The 19974-nt window shown below is 41.9% G+C and overlaps 1 protein-coding gene across 1 annotated transcript in view; it reads left to right on the plus strand.

The window, feature by feature from the left end:
* LOC124622963 overlaps nt 1–19974 on the plus strand; it is a 150738-nt gene that overhangs the window by 73174 nt on the left and 57590 nt on the right. Inside the window, exon 3 of the mRNA XM_047148753.1 lies at nt 11372–11527. Coding sequence (XP_047004709.1) covers nt 11372–11527 — 156 coding nt within the window. The remainder of the gene's footprint in view (nt 1–11371; nt 11528–19974) is intronic.

Genomic DNA, 19974 nt, shown 5'->3' on the forward strand with positions numbered 1-19974 from the left:
GTCAGTACTAGTCTGCTTTCTACGTCCTCCTTGCTCCGACCGTCATGAGCGATTATGCTGCCTAGGTAGCAGAATTCCGTAACTTCATCTACCTCTTGATCGCCAATCCTGATGTTTATAATTTTATCTTGATTTGGTCCATACTGTCTCATTCCAAAATACAGAAAGCAAAGAGCTTGCTGTAGAAGAGATTTTTTTACAGTATCGACCCTGAGGAAGTGCTCTCAGCTGTTAAGATATTGATTTACTGGACTTACTTGCTTCGAATGACCGTTCCTGTCATATCCCTGAATATTGACCATTCCTCCTAAGTCATCCTGTATCATAATGCAAAGCAGGTCGTACAGAACCTAACACTGTAGAATATGAGATAACAATCACTATAGATATAAAACGTTTTAGACATTATTTTTGTTCCAATAACTATCACTTACAATATGTTTGCATTTTATAGAACTGAAAATAGCACAATAATGCTGAAAGATGCCCGGCGTTAAAAAGAGTACGTTGGCGTACTGAGATACTACACAAGAAGAGTTTGCAACAGTTGGTACAAGAAGAAACACAGGACTTCCGTCCGCACCAGGAACATTGCTGCATGCAAACCAATCACGCTGCCCGCGAGAATCACGCCCTCTGGAGGCAGCGCCACCACTAACAGAAACGCGCGCTTAAGTAACCGTGCACGAGCACAAGTTGGGAGGTGTAAGCTCCAAGTCAGTCTTGCTAGTGAGTTTCAGAGGAACGTTAGTCTTCTTTTCTTCAAGTCATGGAGTAACATACAAACATGACCGATAGCAAGATAGTGGTTAGTCTACAGTAAAAACACAATAGTAAATAGTAATTATTGTCTACGGACAGTGACTGCCTGCCTAAGATTTCACTGAGTACTGTCAGTGTGGAACTGTTCTTCTAATAGTACATCAAGACACAACATTAGTTTACTTCTGACTCTAGTTCAGGTAATATTATTTAGTTTGTGTTCAACGATGGACATGTAAACTAAATATGCATTCTACAATTGTTGTAACCAGCGTTACTAAATCCAGGTAATATATTTTATTATTCACTATTCTGTGTTACATTCATTGTGTATGTGCTGCCCTAGAACCCACGCAAACGCCTTACGAGCCTTTATCAGCCTTTCATCAAAGTGAACGCCCCCAGTCCCCAAGAACCAGTAGCTTGAATAATAGATGGAGATATATCTACATCTACATCCATACTCCGCAAGCCACCTGACGGTGTGTGGCGGAGGGTACTTTCAGTACATCTATCGGTTCTCCCTTCTATTCCAGTCCCGTATTGTTCGTGGAAAGAAAGATTGTCGGTATGCCTCTGTGTGGGCTCTAATCTCTCTGATTTTATCCTCATGGTCTCTTCGCGAGATATACGTAGGAGGGAGCAATATACTGCTTGACTCCTCGGTGAAGGTATGTTCTCGAAACTTCAACAAAAGCCCGTACCGAGCTACTGAGCGTCTCTCCAGCAAAGTCTTCCATTGCAGTTTTATTATCCCCGTAACGCTTTCGCGATTTCTCAATTATCCCATAACGAAGCGCGCTGCTCTCCGTTGGATCTTCTCTATCTCTTCTATCAACCCTATCTGGTACGGGCCGGCCGAGGTGGCCGAGCGGTTCTAGCCGCTACAGTCTGGAACCGCGCGACCGATTCGTTCGCAGGTTCGAATCCTGCCTCGGGCATGGATGTGTGTGACGTCGTTAGGTTAGTAAGGTTTAAGTAGCTCTAAGTTCTAGGGGACTGATGACCTCAGCAGTTAAGTCCCATAGTTCTCAGAGCCATTTGAACCATCTATCTGGTACGGATCCCACACTGGTGAGCAATATTCAAGCAGTGGGCGAACAAGTGTACTGTAACCTACTTCCTTTGTTTTCGGATTGCATTTCTTTAGGATTCTTCCAATGAATCTCAGTTTGGCATCTGCTTTACCGACGATCAACTTTATATGATCATTCCACTCCCAGATAATGTATGGAATGAACTGCTTCCAGTTGCTGACCTGCTATATTGTAGCTAAATGATAAAGGATCTTCCTTTCTATGTATTAGCAGCACATTACACTTGTCTACATTGAGATTGAATTGCCATTCCCTGCACCATGCGTCAATTCGTTGCAGATCCTCCTGCATTTCAGTACAATTTTCCATTGTAATTATCACAATTTATTAAAATCATTTTTTTTTTCGATTAGGTTTCACTAATACCTGGCTATCAAGTCATAAGCCGCAACACGCGTAGAAGTAGAACGGTGTTCGCCTCATTATCCCGGCCGCTCGATAGCGGCTGCGAAACATTATCGGATTAACCGATTGTCGATCGGGTGTCCAGAGTTCAGGAGGAGTCGGGCGGTAGAAAAACCGATGGAATGCCGCGACGTCCGGAGCAGCTCTGGGGCTGAAACAAATGAGTGCGTGCAGAGCGGGGTGCAGGCACCTGTTCCTGAACTCCGGCGAGGTGCGCAGCTGTTCGCGGCAGAGGGCTTTTTGTTGTTCGCAGGTATTTTCCCTCTGATACGGCCGGGATGCCGCCTTGTAGCCAGCAATTCGTTAATTTCCAGGCACGCGGCAGGCCTACAGTTTCTGGCAGGACCGAAAAATCTGTGCCGACGTATATGTAGTCTGTCACGGCAGAAACCTGCTGACGTTCCGAAGAGTAATTAATGCAGCTATACGCATGTCAGCGTCAAGTCGCTGTGGGAGAAAGGTCATAAACGAAGCCGGGCTCGGAAGGTCATATTGTATGGGTTGTTTTCTAAGCTTCAGTGACGGATTTTATGTTTTGCTTCTCAAAGCTTAAAACCGTTGGCAAGAAATATCATTTACAAGGGTCAGTCAATAATTATAGAGACAAATTGATCTGGAGAAAAAAAGGTTCCAACGAGCTACAAGCTTTTTTTTCCCGGCTGCTCTTTTCCCATAAACTTTTTCACTTCCTCGTTGTCCTGGAACCTCTTCCCACATGTCTCCTTCAGTGCACCAAACAAAAGGAAATCACTAGATGCTAAGTCAGGACTGTAAGGGGGATGAGGCAATACTTCCCAGCTCATTCTGTCGATGGTTTCACAGGTTAGTTGAGCAATATGAGGACGTGCGTTCTCTTGCTGGAGAATCACACCCCTCCTCTGAGATCCGCGACGTCTCTCTCTCAACACTGGCTTCACCTTGTTTAAAAGTAAATCCAAGTAGTATTAGCTGTTTATTGTACACGGCTCTTCTAGATAATCACAAAAAAACTGGACATTCAGCATCCCAAAACACCGTCAACATGATGCCTGCGTTTTGAATTTTTTCTTCACAGATGAGTTGGTGTGCTTCCACTCCATGCTTTGCCTTTCTGATTCTGGCTCATAGTAGTGAACCCAAGTTTCATCACAAGTTAAAATTTTGTTGAGGAATTGCTCACCTTCTCTTTCATAATGTTCCTTCATTTCAGTGCACATTCTCAACCTCGTTTCCTTGTGTAGCCGAGTCAGCTCCTTTGGGACCCATCTCGCACGTGTTTTGTGGTACCGTACAGATAATCTTATGAACTGTACCAGTACTAACTTGAACCTTATCAACTATCATTTCCATAGTCACACGGCGGTCGGCACGAATAATGTAATCTATTGGACTTTCAAATGACGGCGTTGAAACTGCAACTGGTCGGCCAGAACAGTGTTTGTCAGTCACTGAGTCGCGACCATTTTTGAACTGCTTGTAAAAGCTTGCACGATTTATATAACCTTCACTATAAACTTTAGAAATTCTACAGTATATATTCACTGGTTTCTCGCCTTCAGCGAGTAAAAAACGAATGACAGAACGTCGTTCAACTAATGTGAACGTTTCAAGCGGTCTCGCCATCTTGAAATGTATCTTTGAGATTATAAACAAAACGATGTTGATACATCAGCTGATCAGGGCTCATCCAAGTAATGCCAACTTAAAGCCACAAAAGTACCAAACTTGCCCTAAAAACAGCTTTTTTCCCCTGACCAATTTGTCTCTTTAGTTATTGAATGACCCTCGTAAGTTTCGACTAACGTATTCTTAAACAACATTACTATTTATTTTTTTACTAGGGTATGCTGAAGGATAGTCCCTCGGAATTTCTTTTGAGAGAACTCTTAGACCTTTTTAAATAAAATTAACGTTATAAACATGTTTATTCTTGATGTCTACATATTTTCAGTTCTCTGCCGCTAGAGGACTCCGAATCGTAGCCTGTAACGTAGCGGTGTGTAACTTAACTATGTTGTGCGTGTGAAACAGCTTACTGTAACCGAGTTGGTAGTTCGATCGCCCTCTCTTTCAGCGTGAGAATGCGAGACCCCAGACGTGCGCTGCGACATCAATAACAATCCGATGCCTTGCGCACACTGTCAACAACCATCCTCGATACAGACCGGATTTCGCTCCATCTGATTTTCATCTGTTTCCAATACTTGAACATCACTTTCGCGGACTACACCCTGATAGCGATGTAGGGGTGCAAGCAGAGGTGAGGTGGTGGCTCCGTCAACAATGACGAACATTCTGCAGCGACGGTATCAATAAACTGGTCTCTAGTTGAGAGAAATGTGTTCGACGCCGGGGTGACTATGTTGATGAATAAATATGAGGACGTGAAGAATAAAGACGTAGAATGTTAATAAAATTTGTTTTATTTAAAGTGCTTTAAGAGTTATAACATAAAAAATTGGGAGGCACTACTTTTCAGTACGCCCTCATATTTCCCTGGCTTATGGATTTACAGCATCTCAATTATTCTTCACTTTCCTGTGCCGAAAAGTGAACGCCAAGCAGGAGGAAAATCCGCATCGTCCTGCTAGTGGCTTTTTTTCCTACATGAGGCATTCAATTAACTCAAAGAGGACGATTCCACACAGCTGTGTTTTCACAAGCAATATATTGTGCACGTTTTTTTCCAGTGCGTCCCCTGGTAAGTCTTCCGGCGAAGGAAAATAGGTGGAACATTTATTGGTTAGAAACGTCACACAATATTTTAACTATCCGGCTTTCTTATTTAATAACGGAGACAGTACGGGCTTCAAAACGGCCCAGATTGGTTCAAAATGAATATTCTGCCTTTTGTAGAATGGTAGATGCCTCCGAATTTTTTATTTGATAATTCTTAAAGATTTTAAAGTAAAACAGACTTCGAAACTTTCCAGATCTTTATTCTGCGTGTCTGCATATTTATTTCTCAACATAGTCACCCTGGCAACGAAAACATTTCTCCCAACGAGACACCAGTTTGTTGGTACCGTCACTGTAGAATGTTTGACTTTGTTGACGGAGTCATAACCTCAACTCTACTTTCACCTCCCCTTCACTATTAAAGTGAAGTCCGCGAAGTTGCTCGTCAAGTCTTGAAAACAGGTGAAATTGAATGGGGTCACGGACCGTGTGGTGTATGATCGATGACATTGAACCCAAACCGTAGGATTGTTGCAGATGTCACAACGCTCGTGTGTGGTAGCGCATTGTCATGCTGAAGGAGACGGTGATTCACGCGTGGGCAGATACTTCGAATTCGAAACTCGATTGAAACATGCTGTTTCTCACGCGAGCCAGCGGGTGTGTTGGACCTTCCATCGAGCGACAGACCCCCGTGAAGATGTCTCCCGCAGACGGGGACGAAACGTTGGGAATTGAGACAAAATTCATCAGCCGACCACGGCATAACAGCCCGGATAATCATAATGGACATAATATAGTTATTTTACATACCACCATGTTGCATGCAACATTTCGGAATCCTCTAGCGGAAAAGGGCTCCAATTACGTAGACGTGAAGAATAAGGTTTAGAATGTTAATAACGTTTATTTTGTTTATAAAGTTCACATAGATAATTGGGAAGCATTGCTTTTCAACATGGTATGTATCAGTGGCCTTTTCCGTGGGACTCAACACTTCCACTTCTGCGAATTTGCACACTGCCTATATCTAACGTAACTTTCTGCTTCCTCGACGCACTGTTTTTCGGCGACTGCTTAAGGAAGTTTAACATGCTCTGTCCAGTATATTTTCATCTACTCTTGACCTCTCAGTACCTCCGCCTCCTTCATGACATAACGCATTTTACATCGATACATTGTTCGTACCTGACGTCGTGAGAAGGATCCGGATGTCCTATAAACAATAGTAGAACCTTTAGACTCCATCCACACTTGCTGCAGTCGGTTGCTAAAGTCACAAACAACAATGCACACGATTCGTATCAAACTTTTCCTCCAATGTAACACAAACGTCGAAATTTGCGTCATGTTACTTTCATAAGGTAGTAAGGTAATACTTTTTGTTCAACGTTGGTGAAATAATTTCTGAATCACTATTAGCGCTAGTCCTTGCTTAATTTTGATACACTATGTGATCAAAAGTATCCGGACACCTCCAAAAACATACTTTTTTCATATTAGGTGCATTGTGCAGCCACCTACTGCCACGTACACCATATCAACGACCTCAGTAGTCAGTAGACATCGTGAGAGAGCAGGATGGGTAGCTTCACGGAACTCACGGACTTCGAACCTGGTCAAGTGATTGGGTGTCACATGTGTCATACGTCTGTACGCGAGATTTCCACACTCCTAAACATCTCTAGGTCCATTGTTTCCGACGTGATAGTGAAGTGGAAACGTTAAGGGACACGCACAGCAAAAAGCGTACAGACCGACCTCGTATGTTGACTGACAGAGACCGCCGACAGTTGAAGAGGGTCGTACTATCGAATCGGCAGACATTTATCCACACCATCACACAAGAATTCCAAACTACATCAGGATCCACTGCAAGTACTTTGACAGAAGGCGGGAGGTAAGAAAACTTGGATTTCATGGTCGAGCGGCTGCTCATAAGCCACACATCACACCGGTAAATGTCAAACGACGCATCGATTGGTGTAAGGAGCGTAAACATTGAATATTGAACAATGGAAAAACATTGTATGGAGTGACGAATCACGGTACACAATGTAGTGATCCGATGGCAGGGTGTGGGCATGGCGAATGCTCTGTGAACATCATCTGCCAGCGTGCGTATTGCCAACTCCATATTGAATTGCAGCATTACCGAAGGAGGGCACCAGGTGTCCGGATACCTTTGATCACATAGTATATTACAGGAACTGTAACTTCTTATGTTAGTACTACATGCCGATGCTAAGTGACGTCGGTGGTTTCCTAAAACTGTTTTGGTGGAAATGCGTATTCTGTCTTTGAATGTCTTCCTGCATACGCATCAAGTCCGCTATCATGGGCACTCCGCCGTGAATAATCAGTCCTTATTTTCTGCGACTAGATGTTCGTTGATATTACTCTAAGTCGTAAGCTTTCGGTTTCTTAATGCAAACTTTTTTTTTTTTGGCTGCATCATGAGCCTTCTAAGTTTCTGTTTGGGTTGATTTTTGTTTCAGTTTCGGCTGTTAATGGCCATTTCTTCTTCGTTTTGTTCGTGATTAAACCTAGTTCTGCGCTCAGCAACATGTGTATTGAGTTCAATGTTTTCGATGTCTTTGCTTTGCTTCGGACGCAATGATGACGAAATCTGAGATTCGCAGATTTGATCACTTTCGCCATAAAACTTTTAATTATTTCAGAATTTTTTATTTCTATTCTTAAATTGTCTCCTCGGTACTGAAGTTAAACAATAGTGAAGGATAGAAATTTACGGTTTAATGTCTCGTCGGAAAAATGGTCATTAAGCCCATAAACAATAATGGTGACTTCCTACAAACCTCTCTTGCTTTCTTTCACGTAGTTTAGATGATTCGTTCAGGCAGCCAGCAGATGAAATCAACAGATCTATCTAAAATTTAAATGTACAGATTTCATAACAATCAATGCTTCCCCTGCTCTTAACGACCTTTTTGCGCAAAATTCTGGTTATTTATCCATTCTTAAAAAGCAATGGAAATTTAGTTTGTCCTTGATGACGAACATTCCACAAATTTTACATTATGCATTTATTTTTTGTACCTTTTGAAATTTTGTTGCTTTTGTTTCTTACAAACTTACTCGAACATGGAACAATTTATCACTTAAGTAGCCCACAAAAATGTTGACTGAAAAAAGAAACAAGAGAAGTCAGAGATTGTCCATCATATGTGAATGAATACTGCACTATAATGTAAGTACACGCAATGTAGCGAAGAAACTTTATACATAATAAAGGAATGTGCGGCGAAACTGTTCTTAGACCGTTTTGGGAGCTTATAGAAGGTGTAACCTGCATAATAGAAGACAGTTCCCTGTGTGATTGTTAAATAATTTGTACAATAGCTATCTGCATAGTATCTAGGCAGTGAATACCGCATATAGTTTTAGACGAGACGGCAACAATCCCACGACGGAATGTATTTACAGGGCTGGCGGGGTTAGGAAACTGAGACGCTTGAATACCCAGCTGCCTTACAGAGGATGCGAAATGCCTAGACCAGGCTGGTAGAAGTCTGTCACAAGTCTGCATGCAATATCAGCTTAAAATTAACAGGTACCTCTGATGAGTTAATCTTGTGTACTGTTGGCATTTTTAAAACATAATAAAATCAGTGTAGCTAGTAGAGAACTGAATAAGAACTGTACCTATTAATCTGTGAGTTAAAACTGAACATTGGTAAATTACGGAGAAAGACGATTGTAAGTTAGAACAGATTAACGACACAGATTTTCTTCAAAATTCTCCTTTTTAACGTATCCTTTAGAGCTCTGTCAGTGGATGCAGCAGTTTTGACAGCCACGCCCTTCTCACTGCCTGTCTTGCGCTCTCTGTGTCCAACTGATCCCGTCATTGACTGCTTTCTTTGTGCTTCGTTGAAAGGAAAAAATAATTTATAATGTTCAGTAGTAATTACTAATGTTATATTAGTGATTAATTATTAGTATTATCACTGCTTATAATGATTTATTGTGTATTTTAGTTACACTCAATATTTGTTAACATAATTAAGACTGAAAAAGGAAGAAAAATGTTTTAACTGAGGATGGATATATTGGCCACTGCCTAGACGCCATTCCACGAATGATATTGTTAGTTGGGCACGACCACCAACGAATCAATAACAGAGAAGAGAATTTGTCATTAATTAACCACTCTTAAAACTATGTTAGAAAAACCTAACTTCTTGTGTAAATTTAAAACAATTACATGAAGTGGGAATTTATCATACAAGAAAACATCAACAATGTGACCTCATATTTTAAGGAGAAAACATTACAGCCGCAAGATACCAGCATCAGGAAACGAAACCGCTCGAAAATTTGGACCGTAATTCTAAGAGTACGCGCTGATGAACTTCTGAATGTCTGTCTTTTAAACTTCCGCGAGAACAGGTTGTCACTCACTCCGCCCAGTTGCAGCCGCCTCACGTCTGAACGCGTTGCTGCTCAGTGCCGTGAGTAAGAGGGTCATGTTCATCATGTCAGTAAACCAACAAGCGGTAGTTCTTTGTTTCTTTTCCAGCCTGTAACAGGTTCAGAGATCTCTTTGCTTTGAACACTTTTACGTTGTGATTCACAAATGCATTGTACATTAATGAAATAAATCATTATCCGTTAAAGTAGTAGCATAATGCCGTTTAGTTATTAACATCACTATTGTGCGTTATTTTCTTTGGACTGAAGAGCTGTTAAAGCGAAGTACATCTGCAGGAGTTGCGTTATTCTTCAGTATCATTGCATGATTAAAACTTAACAATTCCTCATTTGATTAGGCTTATTCATTTCGATTTTTAGGTATATACGTTGTTAAAATTGTGCAGATATGTGCGTGAGGTTGCCATATTACATGTTCTCGAACAAAATTCTAAAACACGCCAGACAGATATGGCCTACTCCCGCGTCCTCTTCGCACGCCTTCAACATCTGGCGATTACGTGACCCCTGGTTGTCACTCCTCTTTACAGTACTTCGCACTCGGTCTTTAGACGTCTGCAGTGAGCCGGAGCGAGAGGCAAAAAACTTTTGCGCGCGGAAGTTTAACAGCTGCACATTCAGAAGTTCATCATTGCGATCTATCGGAATTACTGTGCAGATTTTCCCACAGAATGCATAGCTGGGACTGACAACTTGCTAGCGTCCTTTTCTCTTTACAGTATGAAGTCGAGTTGGTGATGTTTATTTCGTCAGATGAGAATGTCTCAAAACCGTACAAAACTTGAGTACCAGACAATATGATATCCGGGCTCCTTTAAATGACTATACCTAACTCAGGGGGTTTCGAGTGACACCTTTACACAATTTCTGTACGGTTGCATCACTGTACAGACTCACGAATTCAAGTGGCCGTTATGTGCGCAATGGCCATTATGCCCGCCTTCCCCGTAACAGTTGCCAACTAGGCTACTCTACAGCCACTATTACCCACGCTTAGAGTTGCGCTCTACCAAAATTACATAAATGATGTAAGAAATGGTAGTATTATCGGTAGTATTGGTAGAATCGGAAGCGAAAGTAGCATAAATGAATATTTAAGGAGGAAACTGTGAGCTGACGATTTCTCTTTGTTTTTTGATTTGCACATAATTAACACCACACTTTATTCATTGTTAGTCCATGATGTATTTTGCATTCTTACATAATATAAAAGTCATCTTATAACTAATAAAAATTAGTCATCTCGTGACTTCTAAGCTGTTATAGAATCAATGCAATTACTGCTGATGCAAGTACAGTTTACATAAAAAAAAGATTAAAAATTATATACTTTTTGTTGGTATTTTGTACTCAAAAGAATGTTTTCCATCATGATCAAAGGCAATACGTTGTTGTTATTGCTGATAAGTAAGAAAGTTGAGTAACAGAAGATTTGAAGCGATATTCGATATGTTTTTGTATTGAGTATTTTTTCAAATTTTACTTTTTTGGAGGAAATTGCATTTTCTAGCACTATATGATGAATCGGTATTGTTTCTTTTTCATTTTTACTACAAAACTCCTCTGCTCCGCGTTACAAGCTAACAACTTTCAAACAAAACGTGAATTAAATACTGAAAATTTCATTTTTGCTATAAATACTGTTTATATTTCAGTAACAGGCAGGAGGGTAACAATGCAGAACAACTGTAGGTTACGGGGCCCTTTGTGAATCTGCACTTAGTTCCTAGGGGAATCTAGTAACGTGCTGATCGCATACGCAGAAGAAGCAACCAATACGTGGAATGCCTGATTGGTACGCAATACACGGAACGTACAAGTAAAGCGGGTACGATCGTAACTGACAAAAGCTACTAGGAAAATGCAGTAATCTACGCTCCCTTACGATAGTCTACGGTAGCTTTACAACTCTACCTGTGTCTGAAGTGCACCTAGTCTAGAATGAAGAGCGATACTACGAGTCGACTGCAGGTGGGTGGACTCCGCTGTTGCAGGGAACGGCGGACAGAAGCGGGCCGCGGGCCTCTTCCAGTTCCCCCGCGTCGGCCGCGCCTTCATCGACGGGCCGCTGCCCTTCCCTCTGAGCGTGGTCGGCCCGCTGCGGCTGGCTCCGTCGAGCGACAAGGACGCTGACCCCGAAGCCGCCACCGGTGAGGATAGTGCAGGCTCAACTTGTCTCACAGCCTCCCTCCTCCCCCCCCCCAACCGCCCCCCTCATCACCTTTCTTCCCAGCAACACCCTCATCTGAACCCAGTACTCCTTCTGATGTTCCTCATCTTCTCCTTTATTCTGTTAGGTAGTGATCTGTCCTACATGGTACCACGCCTTAATAATTGTCTGTCCAGTTCACGTGTGATTAACATTTATTTGGCACAAATTTTTAAATATACAAAGGTATTGATTACACAATACTTTATTAAGCGTTATATATTTCATCATCAGACTGAAGCTGTAGAACAGAGTGTACAAGGAAATTAACGACGGCAAATTTGTGTATAATAACATAAGAATACATCTCGGTAATCCATATACGAAACCATAGACACAATATTCAATTAATATCGTACTTATACTTAAATTAAACTTTAGCAAAATGCTCACGAAAGTAAGCGCATAGATTGAATACAATACAGATCTCATACAGTTATATTTGACAGCGCCGTTGTCTGTTCGAAGAGAACCATTGCCAATCTGTCTTTGGCGGTTAAACTATCTAAGAAGTAAACAAAGACCAATAGGTGGCCCAAGCATCGACAACAGATGTGAAGTCAAAGATAACTTTACAAAGAGCAATCAATAAGTCATAACATCGTGAACAACTTGATCAAGGTACATTTGTGCTACTTTTATGGAGGAGAACCTCATATACTGACAGGAGGTAAAATTTACATAGCATGAAATGTGTGTCGTTAGGTAGCACCGTAAACGACGTAACAGAGATAGTCGTTAGTAAACAAAACAGAACACATGTTTGCAACCATAAGTCATGTGGTACAATGTAAACATAAAACCGATAAACATCAGAAAATAATAAACATTGTGAAAGAAAAAGTTTACAGTCATCACAAAATAAAATGTTACATATGTGTCACCAAATTCTGTCATATCACAAAAGCCCCCGTAAGAGAGTGAAAAAATGTAACGGGACATAGATAACGCTCCACTGAATAATATAAGGTAGGGAACCTGGGGATGGAGAAGCCATGTCTATGTCTCATTTTCACATTTGTCTAGTATTTGGACACTTTCAAAAACAAATCATTTTTAGACAGATTTCTTTGAAAAATATATGGTTCAAATGACTCAGCACTATGGGACTTAACATCTGAGGTCATAAGTCTCCTAGAACTTAGAACTACTTAAACCCAACTAACCTAAGGACATCACACACATCCATGCCCGAGGCAGGATTCGAACCTGCGACCGTAGCAGTCGCGTGGTACCGGACTGAAGTGCGTAGAATCGCTCGGCCACCGCTGCCGGCAAAACTATATGTTTCAGCATTTTGTTGGGTAGCCATTCTGTTGTATCACTTCTTTCCAACGCTGCGGCGAAGAGCTATCGGCCTTTTTTTTTTAAACAGCCAGTGCATAGACCGTCCCATTCTTCTTCTATTCGACGCTTCGAAGTTTCTTTGTAAGACTTTGATTTTTTTTTCTAACGCGTCGCTCTACTTCTCCCCAAACATTCTCAAAAGTGTTGAGGTCTGGTGATTGAGGTGGTGGTTGGAAGACTTCTGGAGAATCGTACGACAAATAACACTGCACAATGTGAGCTTTATGTTTCGAGTCACTGTCCTGTTTAAACTTAAATGCGTATGATAACACCGTTTTTCTGCACTTTTGGGTAAATTGTTTTCTGATGGGATGCCATAGACATATTTTTCCATAATACTGTCGATGAACACTAATTCGCCCGGTTCAACGCCGCGCGGGATTAGCCGACTGGTCTTGGGGGCTGCAGTCATGGACTGTGCGGCTGGTCCCGGCGGAGGTTCGAGTCCTCCCTCGGGCATGGATGTGTGTGTTTGCCCTTAGGATAATTTAGGTTAAGTAGTGTGTAAGCTTTGGGACTGATAACCTTAGCAGCTAAGTCCCATAAGATTTCACACACATTTGAACTCCCGGTTCAAATGTGAATATGCAGCCCCAGACGAGAACACAGACACGTCCAAGCTTTACAATGGGCTTAATATTTGTGACTTTCACTTCTTCATTATTCTTCGCCCACATCATCTGTCCATAAGACCCAAAAATGTTAAATTTACTTTCCTCGGTAAAAATGACGTCGTTCCGACATGTTACTTCCTTCGTAATAAACTCTTTAGCAAAGTCCAGTATCCACTTCGATTCTGTTCATTCGCATACAGTTTACTCCTAGCTACTCTTGTATTGTTGTCACCATTTTCCAATGCTCTGTCATTCGTTTGAGGATGTATCTTCTTTAAAGTCTCGTTCAGGATCTCACCTGCTAATTTTGGTGTATTGAGTGCAGATTGCTTCTTTATTTTTCGTATTAGATTTCGCTTGTCACGTGCATTCAACTTCTTAGATTGGTGAGTTATAGAGTCTATATGGTCTGCGTTTTTGAATCGTCTCACAATATCTGCCGCACTATTCATTCTGATGTTGAACATGGCAGCAGTCAGCGTATTTGATTTATCTTTCGCGTCATGAAAAATGACAAGCTGGGGTATATAAAAACTGATATTAGTTTCACGTGACATTGTTGCATGTGGACTGCGCTTGTAAACGAACACTAACTTCTAACTCAGAGTATATTATTTGGCGTGAACGATCAAAACAGGTACTACACCGCCAAATGTCCGAACATTAAAGGAATGTGAAAATCGTACTATTTAACAACTGTTATAAGTTATGTTAAAATGCTCATACTATCATTTCCTTGCCTAACACCTGGCTGCTCGTAGTGGCTTCGGTGCGTATCCTCTAAGTCAGGATACTGCTGGAACCGTATGGTGTAGATCCTTGAGATCGCTCTGCGGCAGAACTGCTTCCAGTGGTTCAGCGAACTGAACTCGATGTGAGCGGCCAGGCGTCGCTCTAAATACACGCATGTCCGAGTGATATCTGCTGGATGTCTGGAAACAACGTGGTTGGCAGAGGCAAAGTAGTGTCCCCGATTGTGGTGCTGTTGCCCAGGATGCGCATACCGCTGCCTCGAGGCTGACGTCCCTGGTGGCGAAGCTAGCACCGCATGCTTCCATGGTGGCGGCTGGAGTTCTGCTTCAAAACAGACTGGCATGTTTTGGATAAAATCTAGCTTCCTGTGATGGATGCGCTGTGCCTGCAGTACTGTTGACGTCGAGATGTGCCAAAGGAGTGTCCCCTGCGGAGACGGAGCACAGGCAACATGTCGACCATATCTGTGGTGCGGGCAGCAGCAGTTGCAGGCGAAGGTCTTGGATACGGCATGTGGGCTATTTAGCAAATACTTTCGTAAGTTGTTGCAAATTAGAATTATGAATTTTATACTTACGTCTACTCTATATTCCAGAAGCCGCCTCGAGTGTGTGGCGGAGTGCACATGGTGTACTACCATCATACTCCCCGGCATTTTCCTCTTCCAGTCATGAAAGTTTCGTGGAAAGTATGTTTGTTAGTTACATTTCCATAGATTATTTTTTATCAAAATGCAGTGAAACGAGTCAGTTTACATGTTCTGTATACATGATTACTGTTAACATTAATTAAAACATTATTATTTTAGTCCTACTCATACCTTTTTCATCTATACAGGTTTTAAGTAGAAATTCGTCAGTAGAATATGAGCATCTGCCCAAGAGAAATGATTTAGATTCAGAACGTTCTTCAGTATCTGTCAAACATTTTAAGTTATTAGAAAACTGATCAAATATTTTTGTTATTGCATAGTTAACTACTTTTTGCCCCACTGACACCTTTAATAAGGGGTAATAAAGATTACTTTTCCCTCCAGTGTTCTAGGTATGGATATCACTGTTCTTCTAAAATTGTGATGGATTATTTATGACATATTTCATTAGCGAATATATGTACTGGGACTGCGCAGTTAACATGCCTAGCTTCCTGAAGAGGTATATACATGGCGTCCGTAGGTGACCACCACATATTACTCTTAATGATCGCTTTTGTGCCATCAATACTTTATATCTGTGTAATGAGTTATCCAAGAAAAAAATTCCATATGACATTATTAAGTCGAAATTTACAAAATATGCCAGAAATCTGATTCATTTGGTTCCAAGACTAGCAAATATACGAAAAGCAAAAGTAGATGTACTCAACTGTTTTACACCTGAAAAGGGAACTTTCTACCCTACTTACTGACTCTTGCCCGTGCGCTACTCAAATGATAGTATGACACTATTTGATGTACAGAACTGAATAAAGAATCCAGAATGAAATTTTCACTCTGCAGTGAAGTGTGCGCTGATATGAAACTTCCTGGCAGATTAAAACTGTGTGTCAAACCGAGACTCGAACTCGGGTCTATGCCTTTCGCAGGAGAGCGTCTGTAAAGTTTGGAAGGTAGGAGACGAGGTACTGGCGGAAGTAAAGCTGTGAGGACGGATCGTGAGCCGTGCTTGGGTAGCTCAGTTGGTAGAGCACTTGCGCGCGATAGGCAAAGGTCCCGAGTTAGAGTCTCGGTCCAGCTAACAGTTTTAATCTGCCAGAATGTTTTCCAAAATATAAGGAGAGCATATTTTCTGAGACTCACTTTATAGCTCCTCGAGAAATATCAGTTACCATCTCTTGTATTGCTTTCTCTCTAATCAGATTCATTGTAACACCAGAATCGCCTGCAAAAAGTACCAATTCTGCTTGTTGAGTGTTAAGTGGAAGGTCATGCACACATATAAAGAGTAGGAGTGGATCCAAAATTGAACCCTGTGGGACTCCCTTTGTTATTTCTCCCGTCACTAAAATTTTATACCCTTCCGACATTGTCTGAATTAGTCAGCACATTCTTTTGTACTGTGTTTGTTGAGTACGATTCAAACCAGCGTTATTGCTAAGCCTCCGCATGAGCTCAAATTTAATATCAACTTCGCCATCATTCGACGAAATATATGTACGAAAAGTCTGCCTGCTTACCTGGGTGATAAAGTGCCTGCCTTCCGTGCCAGCGGACCCGGGTTCGATTCCCAGCCGGGTTGGAGATTTTTCTCCGCTCGTGGACTGAGTGTTGCGTTGTCCAAATCATCATTTCAGCCTCATCACCGGCGCGCAAGTCGCCAAATGTGGTGTCGAATGAAGTATGACTTGCATTTGGCGGCCGAACTTCCCCGAATGGGGCCGCCCGGCCAACGATGCCATACGCTCATTTCCATTTGTGTGTAGGAAAAGTTGATAGAACACCTAATCAAAACGATCTCTATTGAATGTGAAATATTACGAGAGACATGCCCGCTAGTATAAAAGGAAGTGGAGCGTATTGTGTTGTTAGTAGAGAAGCACTAACAGCACAATGAATCGGTCAGGAGCGCGTAGTGGTTTCGAATGTAGACTGTTCATAGAATGTCACCTGAGTAACAGATTCATCAGGGACATTTCAGCCCTTCTAAAGATGCCACGATCGAATGTCGGTGATGTGATTGGAAGTGAAAACCTGAAGGAAGGATCGCAGCTAAACCAGGGCCAGGCATACCCCATGTACTGACAGACAAGGACCATCGAACACTACGGAGAGTGGGTATAAAAAAATCGCATGAAATCAACTAAATAAATCACTCGTGACTTCCAAGGCAGCTAGCACAGTGTCTGTGCATAAGGAGTTAGAAGGAATGAGTTACAACGGTCGAGACGTTCCTCATAAACCACACGTCTCTGTAGAGAATGCTAAGCGACGTTTGAGGTGCTGTGAAGAACGACGGCACTGGACAATGGACGACTCGAAACGCGTGATTTGGAGTGACGAATAACGCTATACCCTGCGGCAATGTGATGGATGGGTTTGGGTTCGGCGAATACCTGGGGAACGTTACCTGCCACCAAGTGTAGCGCCAACACTGAAGTACGGAGCAGGTCGTGTTACGGAATGGGTGCGATTTTTGTCGTTAGAGTGTGATCCCCGTTATTGATCTTTGGAAGACGTTAAATGTAGATGGATACGAACACGTTTTACAGTATTTTATTCTGCGGACAGTAGTGTAAATGTTCGTAGACGATGGGTGATTTCTCAGCTTCACTGTGAACCTGACAAAAGAAGCATGTGTGAGGCAACCGTCTGTAGACAATAAATTTCTGAAATGACTGGCCTGCAAAAGAGTTTCGTACTGAACAGAACATAACACGTTGCGGATGAGTTAACACATTCACTTCGCTCCAGACCCGAGCGTCTAACAATACTACCTATTCTGGTTTCAGCTCTTCAAGAAAGTGGCTTGTCAGTCCTTCACAGACAGTCAGAGATCTCATTGAAAGTACCCCAGTGAAAGCCCCATTTCTTGTGTGGATCGTCTAGTTTTTTTATTAGTTCTGCCTGGTAAGTTTCATAGACTCAAGGGCGACCATTTCGCGTGCTATCTCCCTGATAGTTGGGTTACTCTTACTGAGTATTCTTACAGTCCGTATGGAAATGGCTTCTTTTTCATCTTGGATGATATCTTCCACGAGTCCTTTAATCTCTGTTTCTGAATTTTAGAAAATAGGTTCATAATTTATTTTATATATCTCAAATCATGCTGTCTCCGCACTGTGTCCCACACCTTTGCTGTCAAAGCCATACATACGATAGCTAGTTATACATATGGTAGTTCTACATATGGTAAATAGTTCTAAACGGATTACTTCGGCGTAAGAAATTGATGGTCGGATTGTAATTTTTCATTGACAAACAATTTTACGTTTTACAATAGTAACTTAAGCTCATGCCGGCAGTTCAAAGTGACTAACACCCGTCGCAGTACATTATGTTAAATGCATTAACATTTTCAGTTCTCTGTCAAATATCCGTATAGAGTGAAACATTTAGCGTACCCAACGAACCAATTTCAACTGGTGCTTGATAATAACCGATTTATGAACTCTATAAAAAGGAATAAATAGAAATGAAAAGGACCAAGAACGAACTGTTCGAATTAGAATGAGAGGAATCTAGTCTTCCGCTCCGACTGTTTAATTTGTACATCGAAGAAGCGAGATGGAGATGAAAGTTTTATGAGTGGAATATGATACTAATCGTTGTTGATATTGCCATCCTCGGTGAAAACGAGGAAAAATTGCACGAACTATTGAATGAAGTGAATAGTCAAATTAGAAAAGGATGTGGATTGAGAGTAAAATGAAGGAAGACGACAGTAATGAAAAGTAGCAGATAAGACATTAGCGATAAACTTAGCATCGAAATTGTGGACCATGAAGTAGACGAAGTGAAGGCATTCTGCTGCACTGGAAGCAAAATACAACGTGACGCACGAAGCTAGCAGTATCTAAAAAGTAGACCACCACAGACAAAGACGGCATTCCTGGCCAAATATTATTTACTAGTATGAAGTATCTGCTTTATTTTGAAGAATACATTTCGGAGATGATACTTTTGGAGCGCAGCATTGTGTGAAAGCGGATCATGGACACTAGGACAACTTGAAAAGAAGAAAACCATAAAATGAAATTTAGCAATTGTGATGGGCAGAGGTCTTCTTCCGCTTCAGTTCAACGAATGACCATCTGCTGTTCAGGTGCCTCTGCGAGTTGGAACATCAACATCTCGCGCACAACTGGCTGTACAATCTCTAAGTACCGAGGCGGCACATCTCGAATGAACACCAGGTAACAGACACCATTCAAACGGAGCTATAACAGATAAACATTGTACAGAAACGTTCTTCACCAAGAGTTGCGTATTCAAAATCTCCTACCTGTTGAAATATTCATTTCGGTCTCCAGAAAGAACGTAGCAGGCGAGCGACTGACATCAGCGATGTAAATCAATAATTAGTGCACATCTTCGGAGATTCTTCTTTAAAACAGGAATGTACTGCACCTTCATCATTGCTCCAGTGATGACATACGATAAACTGCTGACAGAAGAGGGATTAGCTGCTTCGTATCCCCTATACAAGCTCACCAGACAAAAAAATTAGTCGTCCAAGTGCGCACATGCAGATGAATCGTTAAGCCTTTACAGACGGCACAACGATCGAGTCACCTGGTCAACGGCTCGCGCGCTGCCCCCACGTTACCGTAAGGTAGACAGTTATCTGTCAAGCTGACATTGTTACGTACACCGATAAACGTAAGGACGTATCAGAGTGGCGAAAAGGGGCAATAGTATTTGGCCGCGCCCATGCCCATAAGGCGTGTTAAGTTCCTGGATTTGTTCGTGTTTCGCGGCGGACTATTCACCCTGACAACAAGCAGTGGTGAAACACTCTTAGACATGAAACGCGACGTCAGAATTGAGGCCGGCAAATGATTCTGCCTGAGTGGAACCGGAGACGCATTTCGAGGCTTCTAAATCAAAATCGCTTCTAATTCCGACAGGAATGAAGGTCCATCCCAGTCTTTTAGTAATAGAACATTGCGAAGGAAATCGTATGTAATGAACATTTGGTGTCTGTCACCTCGCAAGAGGCCATTGCTCACACGGGCA

Source organism: Schistocerca americana, chromosome 7 (genome assembly GCF_021461395.2).
Source record: "Schistocerca americana isolate TAMUIC-IGC-003095 chromosome 7, iqSchAmer2.1, whole genome shotgun sequence".
Lineage (NCBI taxonomy): Eukaryota > Metazoa > Arthropoda > Insecta > Orthoptera > Acrididae > Schistocerca > Schistocerca americana.